Source organism: Zingiber officinale, chromosome 10B (genome assembly GCF_018446385.1).
Source record: "Zingiber officinale cultivar Zhangliang chromosome 10B, Zo_v1.1, whole genome shotgun sequence".
Classification (NCBI taxonomy): Eukaryota; Viridiplantae; Streptophyta; class Magnoliopsida; order Zingiberales; family Zingiberaceae; genus Zingiber; species Zingiber officinale.
Window position 1 is genome coordinate 51,363,734 of NC_056005.1, and position 24,738 is coordinate 51,388,471.

The 24,738-nt window shown below is 34.8% G+C and overlaps 1 protein-coding gene across 6 annotated transcripts in view; it reads right to left on the reverse strand.

Annotated features, from left to right (window-relative positions):
- The window catches only part of LOC122030082, an 86,468-nt gene that overhangs the window by 31,023 nt on the left and 30,707 nt on the right, over positions 1-24,738 (reverse strand). For all 6 annotated transcript variants that reach the window (XM_042589233.1, XM_042589232.1, XM_042589234.1 and 3 more), the window contains 2 exons: positions 21,506-21,663; positions 7,602-7,712 (listed from right to left, as the gene is read on the reverse strand). In XM_042589233.1, the coding sequence (XP_042445167.1) occupies positions 7,602-7,712; positions 21,506-21,663 (269 nt within the window). The remainder of the gene's footprint in view (positions 1-7,601; positions 7,713-21,505; positions 21,664-24,738) is intronic.

Consider the following 24,738-nt stretch of genomic DNA (forward strand, 5'->3'; position numbering starts at 1 on the left):
ACCCATGCACTTATGGTTTGCTCAAATCAGTCAGCCACCATCACCTCTTTTAAGTCCCTTAAATTTCACTTCAACTACCCTCTTTTGACTTTGGAAAAAAAAAATATGTTTTCATTTCTAGATCAAGTCAAATAAGCACTTGATAGATATTGAACCACAAACTACCAAGTGAATGCATGCAAATCTAGCACTAATTTTAACACTTGCTCATGTAGGATTGGGTTGTTTGACACATCTCCAAATCTTATAACATTTCAAAAATCATCATAGTCTATTAAAATTTGGACCTATTTTGAATTTTCTTAAACCCCCTTTTATAACGGATGCATCTGTACCTATGATGTTTCTTGTTTGATATATTCTTTGTCATCATCATCTTCTTGGATCTCTAGCTCATTCACTAGCATATCATATTTGTGCCACTAGTCCACTACTGAATCCTCATCAAGTTGTGAGAAAAAACGTATACCTCGGAACTACTTGAGCTTCTTGGCATCTACATGGGAAGATGCCTTTGTAGATGCAACTATTGTAATCATTTGAAGGGATTAGAAAAAATATTCTAGATTCGCAACTTTTTTTCTCAATTGCACTATCAATCCTCTAAAATGTACCTACCCACAGTTGAGGAATTATGTATGAAAACAATACAAATAATCTTCTTAAAGAGAATTTAGCTGGAAATATAAATGAACTTATGTACACCTATATTACTTGGGGTTATATCACAGAAAACACCTATATGTGATTGCAAAAGCTATGAAAATTGCATGGAACATATGAACTTATGTACACCAGGTGTATGGTCCGTAGCTAAAAAAATATTACAAATAGCATTTTAAAATGTTAGGATCGTTTTTATAACCACTCCCCTTATTTTATTAGCATATTACAAATGTTAAGTGTATAAGTATCATATACTTGTAGCTATGATTGTTGTTGGTATTATTGGTATATAACGATGATTGTCCTTGCTAGTCATAGTTGTTCAAGTATCACTGGCATGTAGCCATGGTTGTTCTCTGTATCCTTGGTTTGTAGCTTAGTATTATTGGCTTGTAGCCCAGATTGTTCTTGTTATCATGGGCTTGTAGCCCAATTTGTTCTTGTTATCATTGGTTTAGCCATGGTTTTACTTTGTATTATTGTCTCTGTACTGTTTCTTTACTTGTCTTGTTCTATATTCTCTCAATGGAGGTAGCATGGACTTTTTATTGTTGAAATGAACGATGAAGTAGAGAGAATAACTCAACTCATCTTCTACCTTGTTAGTTTTTGCTTCTTATTGCCTTCATTCACAGAGAGGTCCTTAAGCACTTATTGGTAGATCTTTCTTCCTTCATTGTTGCCACAAGTTGTAGGTCAAAGTTGGAAGCATGATATTCAATCTTCTTGGCATTAGCTTAGCAGCCTCCTGATATAAGAACGCAACACTTTTTTCATCCTAGAGGCTTGCCTTGATCCATAATTTTCTTCCTTATCTAGGGATACGAATTTCATGATCATATAGGGATAAAATGACACTGTGCTCCTCATTTTGTTACTTGACATGAGTTTTAGAAGATTATTATCCTATGATTATATAGATACAAATTTTAGGGATTTTCTCTTTCCTGTTTGTTAGCAATCAACTACTTCAATACTTGCATTGCAATCAACTTTAGCATGCAGGTGTTGGGTTCATCATTGAGCTAAACCTAATCCATTATGTTTAAGTTATTGTGGTTTGAGTTCAATTGTGGTCCATCAAAATTAGAGTTTGACCAACTCAATCTAGGCTATATTAGGAAATGATTCAAGTTGGCCAAGTTGAGTAAGGTTGATCAACTTGATGTAGGCAACACCAAATATGTTAAATTAGGATTAATAAATCATTTTTAAAGTTGTCAAATTTTAACGTCACCACTGTCAAGCATGCCAACATGCAATTTTGAAGGCAACTAAAAAGAATGGGATTGAAAGGAGAAAGAGAAGAACAAGAAGAGAGTAGACTTCTCTTACCTAGAGGAAACTCTAAATGAAGGCAAACACATGCTTGGGATCAGAAAGGCCTTACAAAAGGAAGAAGTTATAACTTCTGACTATTGGTGAGGGTTGCAAAATAAAGAAAAAGATTCAAAGGGTTCAAGGTGGCCTTATGAAAAAAAGAAGCTTTTGTAGAAGGATGAAATAGTATCGTGGGTACTGCATATGTGACCTGATGGGACACTAAATTTCAATAGGGTTGACGGACATGAATCTATTTTAAACCATGTGTGGAGCCACGTTATTGTTTTAAAGAGCCTTAACATAAGTTGTTTATGTGGATGCTTAGGTTTATATAATGAAGGATCTTATGGCATTTGATTATGATACCTAGCTTATAGAAATCAGGTCATGTCAAAGTTAATCATGATTTAGCAAAATTGATAAGCAACAAGTAAAATCTATGTATTGTTCATGCCACCATGTAACTTTTCTTTAATATAATTTTTTATTGGTTAAATATGCATTTTGTATGTTTGGAATCTTTTGTCATTTATCTATTGGGATTCCTTAGGAAGATTAGTTAATGGTAAAATGAGATAAAGGTTTATTTAAATTGAGGTTTTAGGTTGATTAGTTTGATTTATTTAGTATACGTAAGTTTTAATTTTAAATTTTGACATATTTTATAAGAAGGATTAAAATTTGGAGTGGTGTTGAAGTTTCAATCTATGACTAGAGCGATACGGTTTCGATATCATATTGTGCTGCGCCTATACAATTTATTTTTTGAATAAAAATATACAACAACAATAACAACAACCAAGTCTTTTCCCACTAGGAGGGGTCGGCTGTATAAATCCTTTTACGCCATTGAACTCTATCTCCTATTATATCATCATCTATATTTAAATAAATTTTATCTTCTTTTATTATTACTAATCAAGTCTTTTTTGGTCTTCCTCTTCCTCGTTTGATATGCATGTTTATCATAGTTTCACATCGCCTAACTGGAGCATTTATTGGTCGTCTAAGTACATGTCCGTACCATCTTAAATGTGTCTCTCAGAGTTTTTCCTCAATAGATGCAACTCCAACATTCTCTCTAACGCTCTCATTTCTTATTTTATCCAGCTTCGTATGTCCACACATCCACCTTAACATCCTCATCTCTGCAACTCTCATCTTCTGCTAATGTGCTCGAGTCATAACCCAACATTCACCACTGCAGTTTTATAGAACTTACCTTTAAGTTTAAAAGGTACTTACTGGTCACATAAAACACTCTCGACGCCCATTCCACACATCCCGCTTCTGTATGTAAGACATCTCTCTCGATCCTCCATCATTTGCAAAATGATCTTAAATATTTAAATCTCTCGGTTCCGGACAACTCGTTCTCTCTATCTTAACAATTGTTTCATTACTTCTAATATATTGCTAAACTTAAATTCCATATATTTATTCCATCTTTAATCTACTAAGCTTAAAACTTTTCCTTTCTAGTGTTTCCCCAAGATTCTAGCTTAGCATTTACTCTTTCACGTGTCTCATCTACCAAAATAATATCATCTGAATAACATGCAACCAGACGTGTCTTGGGAAGTCTTGCGAATTAGTAAGTGAATTTAAAAAGTAGTACAACAGTGATGCTGATTTTTAAACCCAACAACGCATTGAAGGAAAATATGAAAGTTAGGTGTGTCTTTTTGGAATTCCACAACTTTAAGTGCTCCCTTTGATTGATTGTCATTTTTTTTCTTTGTATATCTCTTGGATAGATGAAGGGGAAAAAAATTATGATCATTAAATATGGTAAACAAGCTTTTTTCCTTTCTATTTACACTCATGGAGGGTGGAGGAAAAAAATAACAAAGGACAAAGCTCCCAGTAAGGGAGGTAAAATTAATAAAATTAACCCTCATTTTTTTCCTCACTTAAACGGACAAAAGGAAAAAAAAAATAATGAAGGAGAAAACAATTAATGGAAAAAAAAAATTAAGAGAGAAAGGATCAAGGAGAGGAATTTAAATTAAGGGAAAGGATTTAAATTAATAATAAAAAATAAAATGATAATGAAGAGGGCACTGTGATGTTGCCTTTGTGACCTCGAGGTGGACGTCATAGTGTCATGGCTACCTCTACTACCATGTCGTGCACAGATGGAACAAAAAATTATGCCAATGTCAACTACCACGAGGGACTATTGTATATCATATTGTAAGCTTATAGTTAATATAATTAATATTGTTAAAAGAAATATAGACAACATAGCAACTATGACTATATATGGATTATATTGTGCTCAAATATAAAACTACTTGATATATTTTTTAAACAAATGAAAAAAAAAATATTGTACATAGTGTTAGAGGAATCATGCCTAAGTTTTTTTTTTCTGATTCTAAGATGTTAAGTGTGCTAATGAAGAAGCTTGACAAGCAATGCTCATTCAATGGGTGTAGCGGTGGCAAATTAAAGAAGTCCAAGAGGTTGTGGAAAATTGAGAAGTTTAACACATGTTCACAAAAGTCTAAGAAGTCTTGGCAGATGGAGAAGTTCATGAGAGTTAATGTTATTAGTAGAAGAGGTCATAGCAAAAAGAGTAGTTCAATAAGTGTTAGTAGAAGACCAATACATGGAGAAGACCAACATGTGTTACAAATTTTAAAGAGTGCACATGCCTTGGATGAAGATTTGTAGGCCAAGCTTTAAAAAGATGAAATGAAAGCATCATGGCAAGAAAGAAGACACGTGAGTCTCGAGAGATCACGAGAGACTATGATCTTGAGTTTGTTTTATATGCAAAGGTCTACCAAGTGTGTACTCCATCGAGGAACAAGTGTTCTAGGTTGTATTTGATGATCATATGTTAAGATACTGAACAAATTTAGTGGATCGAAGATATTCTGATGGTGAACAGATGGGGTTCTATTTTAATTTTAGTAGACTAAAGTGGCTTAAGTAGATTTAGTCAACTAAAGTGGCTTAATTTTATTAAGCAATCAACTGTCAAAAATAAGTTGTTTTTTTTTAAATTAAGTTGACTGAAAAAGGTCTTGAGTCAACTTGTAAATGACTCATTCGTTGGATAAGTTTAGTGTCAAACCTAACTAAGTCATTTGTAAATGTTATCCATTAGCAAAAAGATCTATAACGGTATCTATTTATGTTGACTAAATAAAATTGAGTCAATTGTCATATATTTAAGTGAAGGGGAGCCTTAGCGCAATGGTAAAATTGTTGTCATATGACCAAAAGGTCACGAGTTCGAATCATGGAAACAGCCTCTTGCAAAAAAAGCAGGGTAAAACTGCGTACAATGGATCCTTCCCCAGGACCCCGCATGGCGGGAGCTTCGTGCACCGGGCTGTCTTTTTTTTTTGTCATATATTTAAGTAGATTGAATAGTTGTTAAAACAACTAGATGGGTAGATATTAGCAGATAAGTTTTTCTGTGTTTGACATTTCAATCAAATTAAGGGAAATTAAGTCAGCAGGATTCAAACAAAATAGTTGTGTGAACTTTATCCAAGCTAAGTTTAAAGGCTATATATAGAGGAAACAAGGGCACTTTAAAAACAACACTACTACATCTCAATATAAGACTATATTCACTTATTTTCATAGTCCCTTAGTGTGCAATCCCATGGTGTATTTTTTTTCTTCAAGCTCGTACAATTGCAATGTTTCTTTTTATTCTAGTTTCTTTCATGTTTTTATTGCTTTTATCTTTTGTAAAATGATACTTTTGAATAAGATTTTTCTACCTCTTGAAGGAAAATTATTTCATTGGAATTTTCAAAAAGTAACTTATCTAACTAATCAGTAGGTTTTTTAATGAAAAGGTAAATGTATATACAGTGAACAAAATATACAATGTCGACCAAGGATAGCTACTCATATCTCATGAAGCATCAGGTCTAAGGTCTAAGTAGATGTCCAAGGACCTGTATACATGTAGTTATATCTTCATGAAAACCACCTCTACATCAAACTTACATGGGTGAAATCTGTCAACCTAGCGGCCCCCCCATGACTACCCCACAACATTAGAAGGGAGTAAATCTAGCCATCATATAGAAGGATAATTCCTCGGTCTTTGCCAGATTCGATCCTTGCTCAATTCTGCAAACCTATCATGTGATAACCAACTTGGCTATGAAAACCACCTCTACATCAAACTTACACTCTCGAACATATTGTGGTTCCTTACCATCCATATATAGTGGATCATATACGACATGGTAAGGTGTCCAACCTATACGACATGGTCCCTATGCCTATGTTGTCATATACAAGGCAAGATAGCTTATAAAACCAAAGGTCATAACTACCATATTACTGTCTAGTATACCTTGCTAGTTTATGGGAAACCACCAAAATTGGGTGGTGTGCATAAGACAGGTTAATCTTTGACTATATTAGGAAGTGTGACTGAGATTTCAAACCTGAATTAGATTCATAAGGAATATATATTGGTTGAGTGGCAAAATTATGTTGTTGGCTGCATTTACCTAATTAAGTAACAATCAATTCACAATAAGTTATGTGCACATTTTCCTCTATGCTCAAAATTATAATGCGTCTTACTTCAAAAAAAATCACCAACTAATGCATGAATGCAATTTTTCCTATAAAGATATTTAATAAAGAAACCTCATTTAATTGTCACACTATATGAAACAAATTGGGATCATTTCAACATACCATTGCTTCACTATTGAGCCAACCATGAAGGTCATACAAAATTCATTATGTTTTCTGTCGATTTTATGAAATCAGCTCTGTATTACACATTACAAAGTATTGAGAGACCACCCAATCATTATTTGCGGTGAAGCTCATGATAGCTAGTCTAGGTAGGTGCAATAGTCATAAAAAAAAATCCACCAGAATATGTTCTAAAATATCATATTATACCACCTGAAATACAAAATATGCGAGTAATAAAGGATAGTACCAAACAATAGGGTCCACGTCTCACAAAATGATCTCTTTTATTTGTCAGGACATGACCAGTGCATACTACCTAGTGCATTAGTGGTCCAGTACTAGCAAACTGGTACTGGCTTAACATTCTTTCATAATTTCAGCAAATATTAGAGCAACTTATGTTTCCACACATTCCTACGATCTTCATAGAATGTAAGAAAATTGGGCACAAGCAAATTGAAGGGGAATATTAACTGAAATGACATAAAAAGGAATAATCTGCAAAAACAGAACTAGCCTTAAAACATCTGGTATTCATGGGAGATATTTCCAATGCCCAGCAAAAAGACATAAGAAAAAGATTTCTCAAGAAAGAGAAAGAAAAATCGGTATACATTTAACAACCTTAAGCAACTTAACACGCAATGCAAGAGAAACTTATAATTGAGCCTGCAATAAACTGAAAATAGGAATTATAATAAACAGTTAACAAGTCACAGGCAAATATATCATATCCTCATTTCAACCAATCATATAAACTTAAGGTACAAGAAATTATGTAGATGGATTTACTTGACCAGTAATAATTCACACATTCAACAAGAGCGGAATTTAAGACCTACAGGTGCAATCTTCTTTAAAACAATTTGTGAAGGAGTAATTTTAACAAAAAAAACGTATGACAATGAGAAAGAAATTACCACGCCAGAATCCTCTGAAACCAGAAGCTCTTTGAATCCATTCCGTCTAGATTTTTCAAAATCAAAGCATGGAACTTTGGCTTTATGGTGTTCCCTTATGTCACTAATATTCTTCCATGCATTATGACAGAAAAATCAATAGTGAAACAAAAAATGTACCTCAATATCCATAGGAAATGGTCTCAAAAAGATTAAAAAAAACAGTAAAATGACACTATGGGTATGATTAATGGTAGATGATAACTTGTGTAATTGAAACAGTTGTACAGGAGATTGAATGTCAACCACAGAACAGTACATAAGAGGCATAATGGCAGTAAACAAATTATCTAGAAGTCGTGCAAAAAGTTTTGGAAACTATTATGAGAAGAAACATTCCAATTATGAGGGATATTTCCATTAAATGCTGTAAACAAATTATCTAAAAGAAGTGCAAAAGGATTTGAAAAATATAATGAGAAGAAACATTCCAATTATGAAGGCTATTTGCATGAATGAAACATGGTTATTTTCTTTACTTTGGGTATGTGAATACTTTGGTTGATTAATAAGTAATGAGGATGATATCTTCAGTTAGTAGTGGTGGAGTCAGGATTGTAATAGAGACAATCTTTACTAGTGTAGGTGTCATGCTTGTATTTCCTTTCTTATTTTCTTTGGATCTTAAGATTCTTGGCCTCCAACTTGGCTTAAGCCCAAAAGTAAATTTGACTACTAATAGTGTCACTATAAGGGACTTATATCACAATTTTAGAAATGAAGGGTATTCAAAAAAATTCCAGCTTATGGTGTGATTGTCAATCTTGTTAAGTGATTACTTAGAAACTAGGTGTTATTGCTTAGATCCAAGATTCTCTTCCTTCAACTCCTTCATTAGAGTTAGGATCATCTACTGTTGATCTTTGGTTAAATAATTGAGCTTTTCATAAAGTTCTTGCTGTAAAAGATTCTGCACCAGTTGGTACAAGGACACCATCATATCAGTGAGAATAGGGAGATTTTTAACAGGAATGTCAACAATTCTGTGAGAGATGAGTACTTGTTGAAGCTTATTGAAGAGATGGAAAGAATCAAAACCTGCTATAACAAATCGTGAGAGAACATCATCTGGTGTTTTAGTAATCAATGAAGTTATTGTAGAAGGTCTAAAAGGAGACCAATACAACAATCCACCACAAAAACATAAGAATAAACATACCTCCATAAGCTCCTCAAGCTCATCATTTTGATTTAGCAAGAGTTCTCCAAAGAAGATACATTTCTCCTAAAAATATTTTGCATTCTAGTTGATGTTCTAGAATTTCATGGAAAACTTGATCCAACTACATTTTTTGATTGAATATCTGCAATACACACTGAATGCAAGGCTAGTTCGAATTGGTAAGATGAAGCTTCTACATTATGTTCAAAAACATGGTTAAATGATTTGGTGTGTCATCTATTAGCATATGGAAAGAGAAATCGTGAGGCTAATGCTGTGGCCGATCATCTAGCCAATCAAGCTTTTGGTTTCTATATGGATAGATTTTTGGCTCCTCAAGATGTAGATAATCTTCTCTTTGGTATTTGTAAAGTTGATAGATTGGGTTTGCCATATATGAGGGTGGTTTGTAAAAATGTTTGAGTGATTTGTAAGTCTGGTGAGGTCATTTTGTAAATTGTCATGGCTGGATATGTTGACGTTTTGAAGGAGGCTTTTCACAGATTTGGAAGTAAAGCATGTCTGTTTCTGGTGGGTTCTTCTGATTTGATGCTGGTGTGTGATTATGATGGGGTCTTCTTGCTGTGTTGAATCTGTGTTGAGGAAAGCTGCAGAGATGTAGTTCATTTGTGCTTGTGGGTTTGGCCGGTAATGATGAGGTTTTAAAACATACATATGGCAAGTATTTGTTGCATGATGCTGGTGTAGGAAAGAGGATTTACACTGCTCGTGTTCACTGAAACCTATATGCAGTTTCTTATGGATATCCTGCGGCTGTTGAATTTATGGAGCTGTGTTTGGTTATGCATGAATTCTTTTGTGATGATATTTTTGTGACTCTGGTGTGGTGAGGTAGGCTGCAGAGAATACTCTTTTGGCATATTAATTCTGCACAGGGTGTTGGGATTCATTCATATTGTGGAATTCTGTTGTGCTGCTGAGGTTTTGTGCAAGTTTTTTTGGTGAAATTTTGTTTAGAAGCTGATGATGGGTTCAATTGTGTTTCCTTTCTTATGTGCTCTGGATTTGGTGAGCTTGGAGCCTTACTCTGGAGAATTTAAGAAGTGGCTGATTTCTTGTTAAAGAGTTTGTAAGTAAAGTCATTGTCTTGAGATATTGGAATAAGTATGGAGAAGAGTTGTCTTACTTTGAATATTCATGTAAATCTTTGGAGTCTTTGTAAATTGTAGTATGAGGTTAGGTTTGGTCCTCCTCATAGTATGGTTCTTTTTTCATATATGAAATTTCCTTTAAAAAAAAAGTAAATATTTGGGACAAATATGTGTCACCTATCAGCATATTCAAAGAGATAAAAGGAATATGTCACCAAAGTATCAAGATTGAATATATGAACAACTTGATGATCCAGACAAGGAAGCATGACAGTAGAAGAATATGGACAAAATTTTACCAAAGAACTGTAACAAAGTGTTGAGACTACATAGATTGTTAAAGATATGTAACATTGGCATGACACCATCCTAGTTGTTGATGGGTTCTCTAAAGTGACATTTTATTCCTTGCAAAACGACAAATGAAGTTTGTCCCAAAAATATTATTCAATGATGTGTTGAGACAAATGAAGTTTGCCCCAAACATATTATTCAATGATGTGTTGAGACCAAGGTTTAAAATCCCAGACAAGTCAGTGTTTTGTTCCTAGCTAGCCTAAGACATGTCTCCTATGTCAACTGTCAATGTCAAGGTTGTACAAAGTCAAACACCTAAAAAGGAAACAAAGGAGAGGAAAAAGGCACATATAACGCTATTGAACACCAAAAGGAAGACCTAGAGGTTGTCTCAATTCGGGATAACGTTGAGGAAGGTTATAGAGTGGTTGAAGAGAGCTACAAAGTGATCATGGATGGTTGCAAAGATATCGTGGATGTCTTGGGCAACAACAAAGTCAAGGGCTATAAAGTAGTCACATAGGGTGGCAGCGCATATTGTGAAGTGGTCAATCATAGAGTAGTCGAGTCACAAAATAGTTGCACTATCTAAGAGTTATTGCGCGTGGGCAATAACAAAGTCAGGGGCTATAAAGTAGTCACATAGGGTGGCTGTGGATATTGTGAAGTGGTCAATCATAGAGTAGTCGAGTCACAAAGTAGTTGCACTATCTAACAGTTATTGCGCGGTATTGGAGTTGCAGCAAGGACAATCTCTACTTTCGTTTTCACTAAAGCGATTGCTAGATTAGTGTGGTCAATTGATGGAATCTACTACAAAACAAGCCTATCAAGCATTCTCACACACAAGGATTAAAATTTTAAGCAATGTTGAAGTTCTAGTCCTAGACCGGTTTCAAAACAACGTCGTGTTGTGCCGTGCTAATACAGTTTCGGTAATATTTTCTTAAAAATATATAGTATTAATTTTAAAAAATATATAGATGTTTGAATATATAAAATTATTAGAATATATTTAGTTTCTACAAAAATATAAAAGTATGAAATATATTCTTAAACAATTGATTTTAAAAGTTAAAAATATTCTTAAAATTATCTAAAAAATCCAAAATTAATTTAAGGAGATTCAGAAAAATTATAAATTATAATTTCGTTAGGTTATTTAAAGATTTTAAATTATTTTAAATATATATCTAAAATTTTCCTTTTCAAATAGTTATTCAAAATATTTAATATATATTATTTTTAAAATATTTTAATTTTTAACATAATAAACCAATTGATATTTATTATAATTATATTAAGTAAGATACTTATAACAATTTAATTAATACTTTAGTATTTCATTTAAATGGATAGTTTAATTAGCTATTATACATTCATATAATATTACAAGATTAAATATAGTTTTTCTTTTTTCATTTCTGGGTCCAAATGCATAAATTTGGACCCTATCCCTATCATATTCATCATTTCTTACTCAACATACTCATTTAAATTCTCTTATTACAATTATCTAATTAATCATAATATTTTTTACTACCTTATCTAGGTCTTTCCAAAACTTATAATTTGTATCTTCACCTAATCTTACTTGAGATACATATATATAAATTACATTAATAGTTTATTTTACTACTACTATATTGAGAGCTATAATCATATCTCCTTTTCCTAACTATATCTGCTAATTCATCCCTTCTATGACAATAGATACTTCATTTCTAATTTTACTATTTCTTATGTATCATAACTTAAAACCTGAGTTCTCTATTATATTTGTCAACTCCTTATCCATTTTGTCTCTTATAGATACAAAAAATTAATTCTTCTTCAAATCATAGTATCAATTACGTCCATTGCTTTGTCAATAAGCATTCCTATGTTCCATGTTCTAAATCTAAGACAATCGGTGTTCCTATAATATTTGTTCTTATTCAACTTGGAATTTGCCATGCGAAACTCTAGGGAATTTTGATACTACAACCAACGCGAGGGCGAACATGTTACAGCGACAAATCATGACGACAAGGTCACGTGACTTCTCCCTCACAGCTAAAGATATGATTCGAAGCTTCTGCCTCATAGAGAGACTTCTTCAAGGTATGCCTTTTCCTCTGTCACCTTATTCACCTCATCCTTTGCTTCCTCTACCTTTCCACCTCAGCCTCCTCTTCCTCCACCACTAACTCTCTTCCTGGGCTCCCACCATCACAATATTTGTCTTCCCCTCCTTTGCTGACAGCCCGTTCAACAGCCCTTGGTTCCAATTCTACCAGTCCTACTTCTTTTTTCACCTCAATCACTAGAAAATTCCATTCTTGAACTCATCTTGCTTCTCAGCCTTCTATTTCTTTTTCTTCCACCACCAAGGCACCCAATGCTACATACTATAGCAATAGTGCTTTGTGCTGCTGCTGCATTGTTGTTTATTGTAGAAAACGTTGTGTGAAAAGGATGAGACCTTGAAGTGTCAAATCAAGCCAGGGTGCCTCTCTTAGTTGCTGCTGCTGTAAGTAGTCAGCAGAGAAGTGGAAGAGGGAGGGAGAGAAAAAATAGAGGTTTCAATTTACAGTAATAGTTCAATGAACAGATCCATGAAATATGAAACTTAGGCCAACTCCATGCGAGCTGTCATTTTCCTTATGTTGTTGCCCACTATTGTCTGCTTGCTGGCTGTTGCTCTTCAAATCTTCCTATGCCTCCTTTTGTCCCTTCGTGTTTAATGGTAAAATTGCTACAATCAACACTCAATTCACCCCACCCCCAGCACTTAACAGCTACCCTTATTTGAATGGTGTTCAATCCAGATCTTCATGATGGGTCCTCTAGGTTTGTTATGCATGGGTGAGGATACAGGTGACAATGAGTCAGAAAAGGTCTTGTTACTTTCAGTTTTAGCTCATCAGAAACTTTAAATGCTTTGGATTCAATACGGTTGTAGTTGTTTTGAAATTTTTTTCAATCTTATATTGCAATTTCCTTGGATGAATCTATTGTTATATTTTTTTTCTTCATTTCTCGCGCAATTGTTCATCTTATTTCTTGCTATTTTCACTAAAAGTCCAAATTCTCTATGAAACTCCACCAATGACGACCGGTCATGGCCGGTCCCAAGTCCGGATAAAGGAGGAGGGTTGCATTAGGTTGTCAGCCAGCGTCAAACTATGGCAAATATTCAATGAATGAATCCATTAAACTATTGTGCTAATGCTAGGTTGTTCCTCGGAAGGAACGCGTTGCAGGGTCCGACTGTAACGTCTCGGCAAGGACCGCTACATCTCCAGAACTCGGGTGAACTGATAAATATGCAAGAATTCGCGTTACAAGGTCCGACTGTAACATCTCAGCAAGGACCGCTACATCTTCATAAAAACTTGGGTGTAGTGTTAAATAAGGAAGAGTTCTCACACTATAGGTTTGATAAAAACAAATATGATAGGAAAACTAATAATCTAATATTTGGAACATCAAACATAGGAACTCTCACTGGTAAATCAATGGAGGTAATAAATATGATGATTAAAAGAAAAATTAGTATTTTGTGTGTACAAGAGACAAAATTGGCAGGCGAGAAGGCAAAGATGATAGAGAACTCGGGTTTTAAGTTATGCTACACTGGAAAGAGTAAAGCAAGAAATGGAGTGGGTATTATTGTAGATAGTTTGTTAAAGGATGAAGTTGTAGGAGTAGTTAGAAAAGGGGATAGAATTATAGCCCTTAAGATAATTGTGGCAAAAGAAACTATGAACATAATTAGCGTATATGCACCACAAGTAGGATTAGATGAAGCTACCAAATCAAGGTTTTGGGAGGACTTAGATGAAATATTATAAAATATTCCACCAAATGAAATGATTTTAATAGGAGGTGATCTAAAGTATAATTGGGTGAAAAATGAGGAATATGAGAGGAGAGGGAGTTAGTTTGGAGCGAGGAATGAGGAAGGAAAAACTATATTAGATTTTGCGATAGCATATGATATGACCTTATATTAGCTAATACGTTTTATAAGAAAAAGAAGAACACTTAGTCAAAAAGTGGGAATAATAAATCAAATGACTTTCTTATGGTTAGGAAGAAGGATGAAAGATTGAAAGATTGCAAAATCATTCTGGAGAAAGCAACTACCCACATAAGGTAGTAGTGTTGGATATACGCCCAAACATAGTATCGATAGAAGAAAATATATCTTCAGAGAATTAAGTGGTGGAAGTTAAAGATGGAAAGCAAAATATATTTAAGGAGAAGGTAACAAAAGCATTAATATTGTCAATGACTCTGTCTGATATGGGATAAGATGATATCAAAGTTGAAAATATGGCTAGCGTACTCATGGGTCAGACGTGGACCATTAAGTAAAGAATCTTGGTGGTGGATGAGAAAGTACAAGAGAAAGTGAAGGAAAAACGAATAGCTTATAAGGAATTATATATTTAAGAACGAGGAAAGCTTAAAAAATATATGACGAAAGAAAAGCTAAAAAGTAGTGAGTAAAGCAAAAGAAACTTTTAAGCGGTTATATCAAAATTGGATAAAAGAGGGAAAGAAACATTTATAGAATAGCTAAAGTGAGAGAAAGAAAACAAGAGATCTTAGCCAAATAAAATATATTAAATGGATGTAATAGGGTATTAGTAAGCGATGGAGAAATAAAAGAAGCTGGAAGAGGTATTTTCATGACTTTTTAATGAAGGTTTAGGTGTGTGACTTAACTTGGTAATTTAATTGCGAATGAGAATAGAAATTTTAATTTTTATCGTAGAATTCAAACTTCGATAAAACAAACTTTAAATGAGATGATGATGGAAAAGTCGTTGGGCGGATGATATTTCGATAGAGGTATGGAAGTGCTTAGGGAAACAAGGTATTGAATCGCTTAAAAAATTATTTAACATGATATTGAAAAAAATGCTTGATCGATGGAGGATAAGTACTCTATTTCCTTATATAAGAATAAGTGAGACATATAATTATGCAAATTATAGGGTATTAAACTAATGAGTGTCTACTATGAAACTTTGGGAAAAATAATGAAAAAGATTAAGAAACGAGACCACGTTGAGGAAAATAAATTTGGATTCATGCTTTGAAGGTGAATAAAGTATACGTTCTTAGACAATTAATAAAAAATATCGAGCAAAACAAGACCCAGATTGATTGTTGACTTAGAAAAACATGATAGAGTCTCGAGAAATTATATGGAGAATTTTAGAAAGAGAGGTATTAGCGTAACTTATATTGAACTAATTAAGAATATGTTTGAGGATGAATAACAGTAAAGACTTGGTGAGTATGTCAAGCATTTCAATAAAAATATGATTACATCGAGGATCACAGTCCCTATCTTTTACACTAATTATGGATGAACTCACATTCCAAGACCAGCGATCTAGTGGTGTATGTTGTTGAGATGATATTATTTGGTAGATGAGACACGTGAAGGAGTAAATGCTAAGCTAGAATCTTGGAGGAAAACACTAGAAGGAAAGGTTTTAAGCTTAGTAGATTAAAGAGAATATATGGAATTTAGATTTAATATTAGAAGTAATGAAATAATTGTTAAGATAGGAGAGGACGAGTTGCCAGCCGAGAGATTTAAATATTTAGGATCGTTTTACAAAATGATGGAGGGATGAGAGATGTCTTATACATAAATGAAGGATGGGTGAAATGGAGGCGTCGAGTGTTTTATGACAGTAAAGTACCTCTTAAACTTAAAGATAAGTTCTATAAAACCGCAGATTAGAACTGCTATGTTATATGGAGTGAATTACTGCACATAGCTAGAGAGTAGACGAGAGATGAGGATGTTAAGATGGATATGTGGACATACGAAGATGGATGTGGATATCAAGATGGACATGAAAATAGAAATAAGAGCGTTAGAGAGAAAGTCGAGTTCTATGAGGAAAAAACTCCGAGAGACATGTTTAAGATAGATGTAGACGTATGTAGTGAGCGACCAATAAATGCTCCGAGAAGGCGATGTGAAAATATGATAAACATGCATATCAAACAAGGAAGAGGAAGACCAAAAAAGACTTGGTTAGCAACAATAAAACAAAATAAAATTTATTTAAATATAGATGATGATACAATAAGAGATAGAGCTCAATGGCGTAAAAGGATTCATACAGCCGACCCCACCTAGTGGGAAAAGGCTTGGTTGTTATTGTTGTTGTCGTCCAAATTTTTTATGATTTTGGATTACGTGATCAAGGAAAATTTATCCAAAGCCCTATTAGTTCAACAACAAAATAAGTCCTCCTTGTGCCACATATCAACATTCACTTAGGTCAGTAGAATGCACATACAATATGTAAGGGCAAATATAAATACAATGAGATATTAAATATTAAAAATTAAAAACCAAAAAAGATATTTTAATTGTACTCACAGAAGTAAAATACAAGAATGATTACAAATTGAGTTGACCTCTACCTCTAGCGAGATACAAAATGCAAAAAGTATATCTAGTTTTCTAATATATGTCACCTAAGCAAGAAACTTCAAAACATCTTGCAATGTTATTAAACATCTTTACAAATAGAATAATGTATCAAATAGAATAATGTATCAGAATGACATGTATATTGAATTCCTCACATGTTGACTAGGTCTCAGTGAGTTAAAGATCAAAACACAAAACAATTTCTACAGACTAAGAATGAAAAACGAAATGTCAAAAGAGTTGCTATTTTTGAGCAACTTGACCTTCCTAACGATTATGACATACTATCTGTACAAGAAGGAGAAGCACAGAGCGATGTTATCTATAGTATCTCTGAAGGAGAAGATGATATTTGTGAGGTACAACATTCTATTCAATCCTTGCAATTAAACTCTATATATATGCTTGAATTAGTAGATGGAGGTTATAGACAGCAGGTTAAGCTAACAGATGCACAGTCAAACTGCTTGCATCAATGGAAGCATAATGAGAAAATTCTTGTCCCACAATCACATATATGTACCTGTTGCAAGAGGATTACTATTCAAAGGACGAAAATACACTGCCCCAATTGTTATCTTACAGTATACAACCTATGTGGACCATATTATTTTAACAAAGAGGTACCCGTAACTCCTGCACCTTCTACTCCATTTTACCCGATGAATTTAATACAGGAACAAAGAAACTATATTATTTGGTGCGAAGAGGAGATCAAAAGGTTAAAGGAAGAGATTGTATACTATAAATCACAGTGGGAAGCTTTGCAATTAGAACAAGACTTACAGAAAGATTTCCAAGAACTTGAAGAAACTGCCAACATGCTTATAGAAGAAACAATTGCAACCACATCAAGTCCCTGGTTAGTAAAAAACATGCTATATAATTTAACTGTGGAATTTGATATCCCAAGCATTCCCAAGTTCAAATTAAAAGCAATCTTGGATACTGGTGCAACAACTTGCTGTGTAGATCAAAGATCTGTTCCAAAAGATGCCTTGGAACAAAATACATTTGTGGTAAATTTCAGTGGTATCAATTCACAACAATCTGCCAATATGAAGCTCAAAAATGGACGTATGACAATTGGAGACAATATTTTTAGAATACCATATACCTACAACTTCCCAATGGTATTGGGCGATAACATCCAATTTATTATTGGGTGTAATTTTATCAGAGCAATGCATGGAGGACTCCGAATTGAGGGTAACACAGTAACATTTTATAAAAATCTAACTACTATCAATACGTTACCATCTGTGAATGCAGCAATTGAGGAACTTGACCTTGAAGAGGAAGAATATATACAAATTAAAGAAATGGTCATTTATTCTGGGAGGATCAATGCAACGTTTGAACAAAAGTTTGGTCCCTTATTACTGATCCTGTCCGAAAGCTGAATCAACGGGCGCTGGCCACGTGGCGCTCTCCGAGTTGCTGACGTGGATCTCCGACCGGTCGCACGGTCCTCCGGCGAACCTGCAAGGAAGTCGGGTCGGGAAGGGGTTCCCGACAAGTCAGGCAAAGCTCAACAAGAAAGTGGCTCCGAGGATCGAGAGATTTCGGCCAAGGATGAGGGCCTTTATATAGAGTGGTGGAGAAGCGGGTGCACACATGAGGGTGTACCGTGTCCTTAGCCCATACCAGAGGGGGCTCGGTGAGCTTACCCGACCCCATGCTACGCTGCCAAGCATGCACGTCGATATTGAGGGTCCACAGTGTAAGTTTTGAGTACTGGCAAGTGGCGAGCATACCATCGGCCGTAAAAGATGTCCTTGTCCTTTTCCCCTTCGCTGGCGGCTGACGGCCTGGCCGCCTCAAGAGTCCTCGGACGGCTAGCCTCTCGCCTTTACGTCCGTGGGACACATATGGTGGTCTAGGAAGATTCTTGATGTGCTTTGTGGGAGATGCATAGTATGCTACCTCACCGTGTTTGTGAGCGAGGCCGCGCTCTCCGCTCGCCATCCACGTGCACTACCGGGCCGCGGGGCCTCCGCTTGGCGCCGCCCCGCCAGCCGATCCCATCCGCCCGGGTTCGACCCTCCCGCCCATTCGGCCGACGGCTGGCCTCGCCGCGGCGTTGACTCCCCAGGAAGAGGGTCCCCTATTCTTACCGGCGGATCAATTACAAAAGTTGAAAAAACAAGGAGTTATTAGAGAGAATCCTTTCCAGCATTGGCAGAAGAATAAAATCCTGTGTCAATTGGATATTAAAAACCCTGAGTTCATTATTGAAGATAGGCCTTTGAAGCACTTGACTCCAGCCCAAAAGGAAGCATTCTCTAAACATGTAAAGGCCTTATTAGATCTGGGTATCATTCGGCCCAGCAAAAGCAGACATAGAACGACGACCATCATAGTTAACTCAGGTACTACTATTGATCCAGAATCTGGAAAAGAAAAGAAAGGGAAAGAGAGGCTGGTATTCAACTATAAACGTCTTAATGATATTACTCACAAATACCAGTACAGCCTCCCGGGCATCAACACTATTTTGAAAAAGGTTAGCAATAGCTATATATTCTCTAAATTTGATCTTAAAAACGGATTTCATCAGGTTGCAATGCATCCTGACTCAATAGAATGGACCGCTTTCTGGGTACCCAATGGCTTATATGAATAGCTTGTTATGCCATTTGGTCTCAAAAATTCCCCTGCAATATTTCAAAGAAAGATGGATCTTTGTTTCAAAGGAACAGAAGACTTTATTGCTGTCTATATTGATGATATTCTATTCTTCTCCCCTGATGAGAAAAGTCACGAACAACACCTTCAGCGTATGCTTAATATTTGCCAGTTGAATGGGCTTGTCTTAAGCCCCACTAAAATGAAAATTGCAGTATCAGAAATCGAATTTCTAGGAGCAATTATTGGAAATTGCAGAATTAAACTTCAACCGCATGTGATCTCAAAAATCGCTGACTTCAAGGACAATGAACTTAAAACCACTAAAGGTATGCGGTTTTGGCTTGGTCTTCTAAATTATGCCAGAAACTATATTCCTAATTTAGGAAAACTTCTGGGACCTTTATATGCCAAAACCTCACCTAATGGTGAGAAGAAGTTAAATCAACAAGATTGGGATTTGATACATCAGATAAAAGAAAAGGTTAAACAGCTCCCAGATCTTGAGATACTTCCATCAGAATGCTACATTATTCTGGAAGTTGATGGATACATGGATGGGTGGGGAGGTATATGTAAATGGAAAAGGAGTAAATTTGACTCAGTATCCTCAGAAAAAATTTGTGCATATGCAAGTGGAAAATTTAACCCCCCCCCCCCCCCCAAATCAACCATTGATGCTGAAATTTATGCTGTGCAAAATAAAATGGAAGCTCTGAAGATTTCTTTTCTCGACAAAACTGAACTTCTGATAAGAACTGATTGTCAAGCTATTATAAGTTTCTTTGGGAAAACAGCTAATCACAAACCATCAAGAGTACGATGGCTCTCATTTACTGATTATATCACTGGAGCTGGACCCTTAGTAAAATTTGAACACATTGATGGCAAGAATAACCAGGTAGCAGACTCTCTCTCTCGCCTAATTTCAGTGTTAATTTTTACAGAATAGCCGGAACAAGACCTAGGCAGGTTAGCCTTGGTGCCACAAGCACTCAAGGAGCTAGAGAAGAAGCCCAACCAGGAGGCCCAGGAGATGTTGATCAAGGCCCTGAAAGCCCTCTCAGTCTCGCTGAACAGTACCAACGGGAGTCTAATAAACGTCATTGCCGTCCAGTCCCACTCAATGAGTTCCATCAAATCTCAGAAGATATGCATCAACTGGAGCAACGAGCAGCAATGCAAGCTATTAACGCACTACAAGAGTTGCGACTCATCCACTCACTAAAGCGTCAGGAATGCAATAGGTGTAGAGGAAAAGACAACTGGTGGCATGACTGGTATCCAGCTGTCAAACAGTGTGATGATCAACTTTCGCAAGCAGCATACCTACTGCAAGATTGCGTATCTCGGATGAGAAACTTTAAGGTTTGATGCAACAACATGGTGGACCCAATGATTTAAGACTACTCAACTTTACTTTATATAAAGAGGAATCATTGCAAGCTGTCCAAACTACTTTTCGTTAAGTCACTTTTTAAAAGTAGCTTTAATAAAGCATGTCTAGATTCCTTCTTATCTTCTTACTGATGAACGTGATGATGGGCCCAATGAGCACCCAGCGTCATCTATAAGAAGAACTCTTGCAAGGAATTCAGGCATAACCTGAACCTTACTTGAGTACCCGGGAGTGTTCTAATCTTGTAAGTTTCCACTCTTTTAATATCAAGTGTGTTTTCTTGAAAAAGATTCTCTCTCTCGAGTTTCTCTTTCTGTCTACGCTACTCTCTCTGCTCCTTATGTCAGTGAAACCGGCAACTGCATAATAGAGGAGTGGATACATGACCATATATAGGGTTATGAAAGTTCACAAGGTAGAAGTTGTAATTATATTTCCTCAAACCAAGGAACAATAACATGTCAAACTAATGCATAGCGTTAAAGCCCCTTTTAAAGAACAATTGAAGTTTGATAAGAAACTTAAATGGTTAAGAGGTAATGTAAGACCAACCATATATATATATATATATATATATATATATCAAAGTTTGGTTTCGAACCAGAAAATAAAAGATAAAAAGACACTGTTGATTTAAGAGAAGGTAGAGTAAACTGCAGCTAAAAACGTTATTCATGAAAATTCAAAAAGGCTATAGTAAAAAAAGCACACTATCACTACATCAGGCTAAGATGTTTTGCCAATAATGATTCTGTTAATGCTTCTGGACCAAATTAATAGAAAAGTAGAATCACAACATATACTAGATCATACCTTTGACAATAAAGATAAATCCAAGGAGCTGAACTCATCATACTTAAAATCCTTTGCTTGTTCAGATTTGTAATAGCTTTCCAAGGAGATAACTTCACAGCCAACAATATTAGCCATTTTCTGAGCCAAACTAGTTTTGCCAGATCCACTAGGACCACCTATAAAATAAAATAATCATTATAGCTGACAAAAGTAGCCATTTTTTAGTCAAACTAATTTTTCCAGATGTAGTAGGATCACCTATAAAATAAAATTTAAAAAAAAAAAAAACTAATCCTTATTTGGGCATTAAGCATTAAATGAACCAGAAGATTGGAAAAAATAATTTTAAATGCACAATCTGCTACGGCAGCATTTGGTACCAAATGGCAAAAAAGAAAAGATTAATATTTAAAAGAAGAGCCTCAAAAAATCTCAATTTCTTGTTTACATCATAACTTTATAAGCATCACTGGTAATCACTATGTTTAGATCGACATAACAAAAGAAAACACAACTAAATACATGAAAAAATGTGAATTTTATTAGTCAGTGCCATGAAACCAAGCAGGGTTTCAAGTGTCGAGCCGTGCCGCCCGAAACCCCCGCAATTTACTGTTCCAGTGAGGAAGCGAAATCGGCACAAGTCCGCCTTCGTCATCCACCCGCGATCGACGCCTCCGCTGGCGGCGGAAGCGTCGCACAACGCCTTTGCAGGTCCCAAAAGTATCACACAACGCCTCCGCCGAATCCGGAAGTGTAGCGCGATGCCTTCACCGCCAGTGGAAGTGTCGCACGAGCAATGCTCATGAGCAACGCTCGCAAGACTTGTGACTCATGGGATCATTGTTGCAAAAAGAAAAAAAAAAAGACTTAATTAATTAAACAATTCTCAACTAGAGTATAATATTTTGAATAGACTTTTATAAACCCTAATTAAATTATCCCTATAAAATATATAAAAATATATTTAAAATTAAAAAAATTAAAAAAAAAACAAAATTATTAATTGATATTATAAAAAATTTACTGTTTTAAATTTATTTTAAAACTCTAAAAAAAATTTTAAAAAAATGTAATAAATTATATTTATATTGTCATAATTTTTTATTATTATTTAATTATTTTTTTACTGTTTAATTGATATTTTGATTTTTTATTATTTTAAATAATAAGATTTAAACTAATAATTAATTAAATGAATAAACAATTAATTTATATAATTATGATGTATCAATTTTAACTCAAGTAATTAATACACCTTTAAAGAAAACTATATTTAATTATTTTTTCCAAGCATATTAAGTTGTTCAAACAACTTATATAAAATATATATACAACTTATTTTTAAATTATACACAATAAACATATTTATCTAATAATTACTATATATAAATAAAAAATACCGAAACTGTATCGGCATGGCACGATACAATACTGAAACCATATCGTTCCAGTCTGGGACCAAAACATCAGCACGGGTCAAAATTTTAAATCATGAAAGCAAGTACATTTATATAAAGAATGAACATAGATTCATTATGACCAAATCAAACAATCCGCATAAATTTAATAAATAATACCCTTCATAACTATATAGATAACAGATACCCTTGCCAATAGTTACACTAATCTATGGCTAGAGAGTAATTTAGTCACGTATAAGTAATAATTGGTAAAGGTGAAGTGTGTCCCTTCCATTTCTTTCTTGACTAATTAAGAAAAAAATATTATTTTAATAGAACAATATGATCATTGTAAAAACAAGCACAATTTGTCAAATAGAACCATGTAAAGCTGCTAAAAAAAATTTGGCAGTGTTTAGGTAATCTAAACTGATAGGACAACAACCTATCAAAGATTAGGTTGAAATGAGACAGAGTTAAAGAAAAATGTGTTCCAAAAAATTTTACTAATGAAATATATCACAAATACATTAAAAGCAATCATATATACTTGCAGAAGATTATCAGTCTAAATTTTGAAGCCTACACAAGCATTGTGATATTAAGATAGAAGCCAAGTTTACCCTTGTTCAATTCAGTAAGGGAGTTAAGCCAAAAATCCAAAGATGAGACAATGTATTTGTCCACTTTAATAGTGGAAGCCAATTACAAAGTCATAGAGATTAAATTTAGGTCAAAAATTCAAAGATAAGACAATTTATTTGTCTGCTTTAATAGTGGAAACCAATAATAAAGTATAAATACAAGTTGGGTGTAAGAAAATTGTACAAAATAAATACTACCCTAAATTTAAAATATGCTAAACTAAAGACATAGACTCAAGTTGAAAGGGAATTAGATTATTGAAAAGTAGCACCTACGTCTCACATTTCATAAATTTAAGTTCCATTACTTAATTCACATAGCTTAAACAAAAATGTGTATTGTTATAATTTGGTTCCTTTCAAAACATGTCCACAAATAATAGCACAAAGCATCTAGAGAGCATGAGGTTGGAGATGGAGCTGAAAGGAAGTCAAAGTTGGGAGTGATGTTAAATACTGATTTTTATAAAGAAAAATAATAATAATAATAATAAGAAGAAGAAGAAGAAGAAGAAGTTGAAATGGTAAAATATTGAATTTAAAGTTTTTTTGCTAAACTTTTGAACTAGAAAAATAAATCAAACCAAAATGACAAAAATAAAATTTGGGTGTCAAGTTGAAGACACATCAAGTTCATATTGAACCCACCGGATAGCCGCGGTGTTTAGGATTATGTGGGTTCGAATAGAGATGCATTTAGGTTTGATTTAAATAATTTATGGTCATACCAAATTTTAAATGGGCTAAAGTGGTTCAATTGGGTTCAAATGAAATGAAAATTTTTTGAGTTATATATTCTCTCTCCTCTCTTTTTCTCTCTCACATTTTCCCCCACCTGAGTGGTACCACCTGTCCCTCGTCCAAGCACCAACCTCCCATCTCTTTCTCCTCCTTTCTCTTCCTTATTTCTTCCCTTCCTCTTCTTCTAGCACCACCCCAGCACCTGTAGAGTGTGCAGCAGCTGCTCCTCCCTCTTCCTTTTCCGTTTTTTCCATCAGCAAGCATCCCTTCCTCCTCCTTTTTCCTCTTCCAACCTGAGATAGCATTGTCTTCGCTGCCCTCTTCCAGCCACCGGCAGCCTTCTTCCTCTTCCTCCAGCCAACAACAGCAACCCCCAATGGAAGCAGCCTCTTCCTCTTCCTTCAGCCAACAGCAGCAGCACTTCTTCCTTTTCTTCCAACCAACAGCAGCGAATACAGTTCTC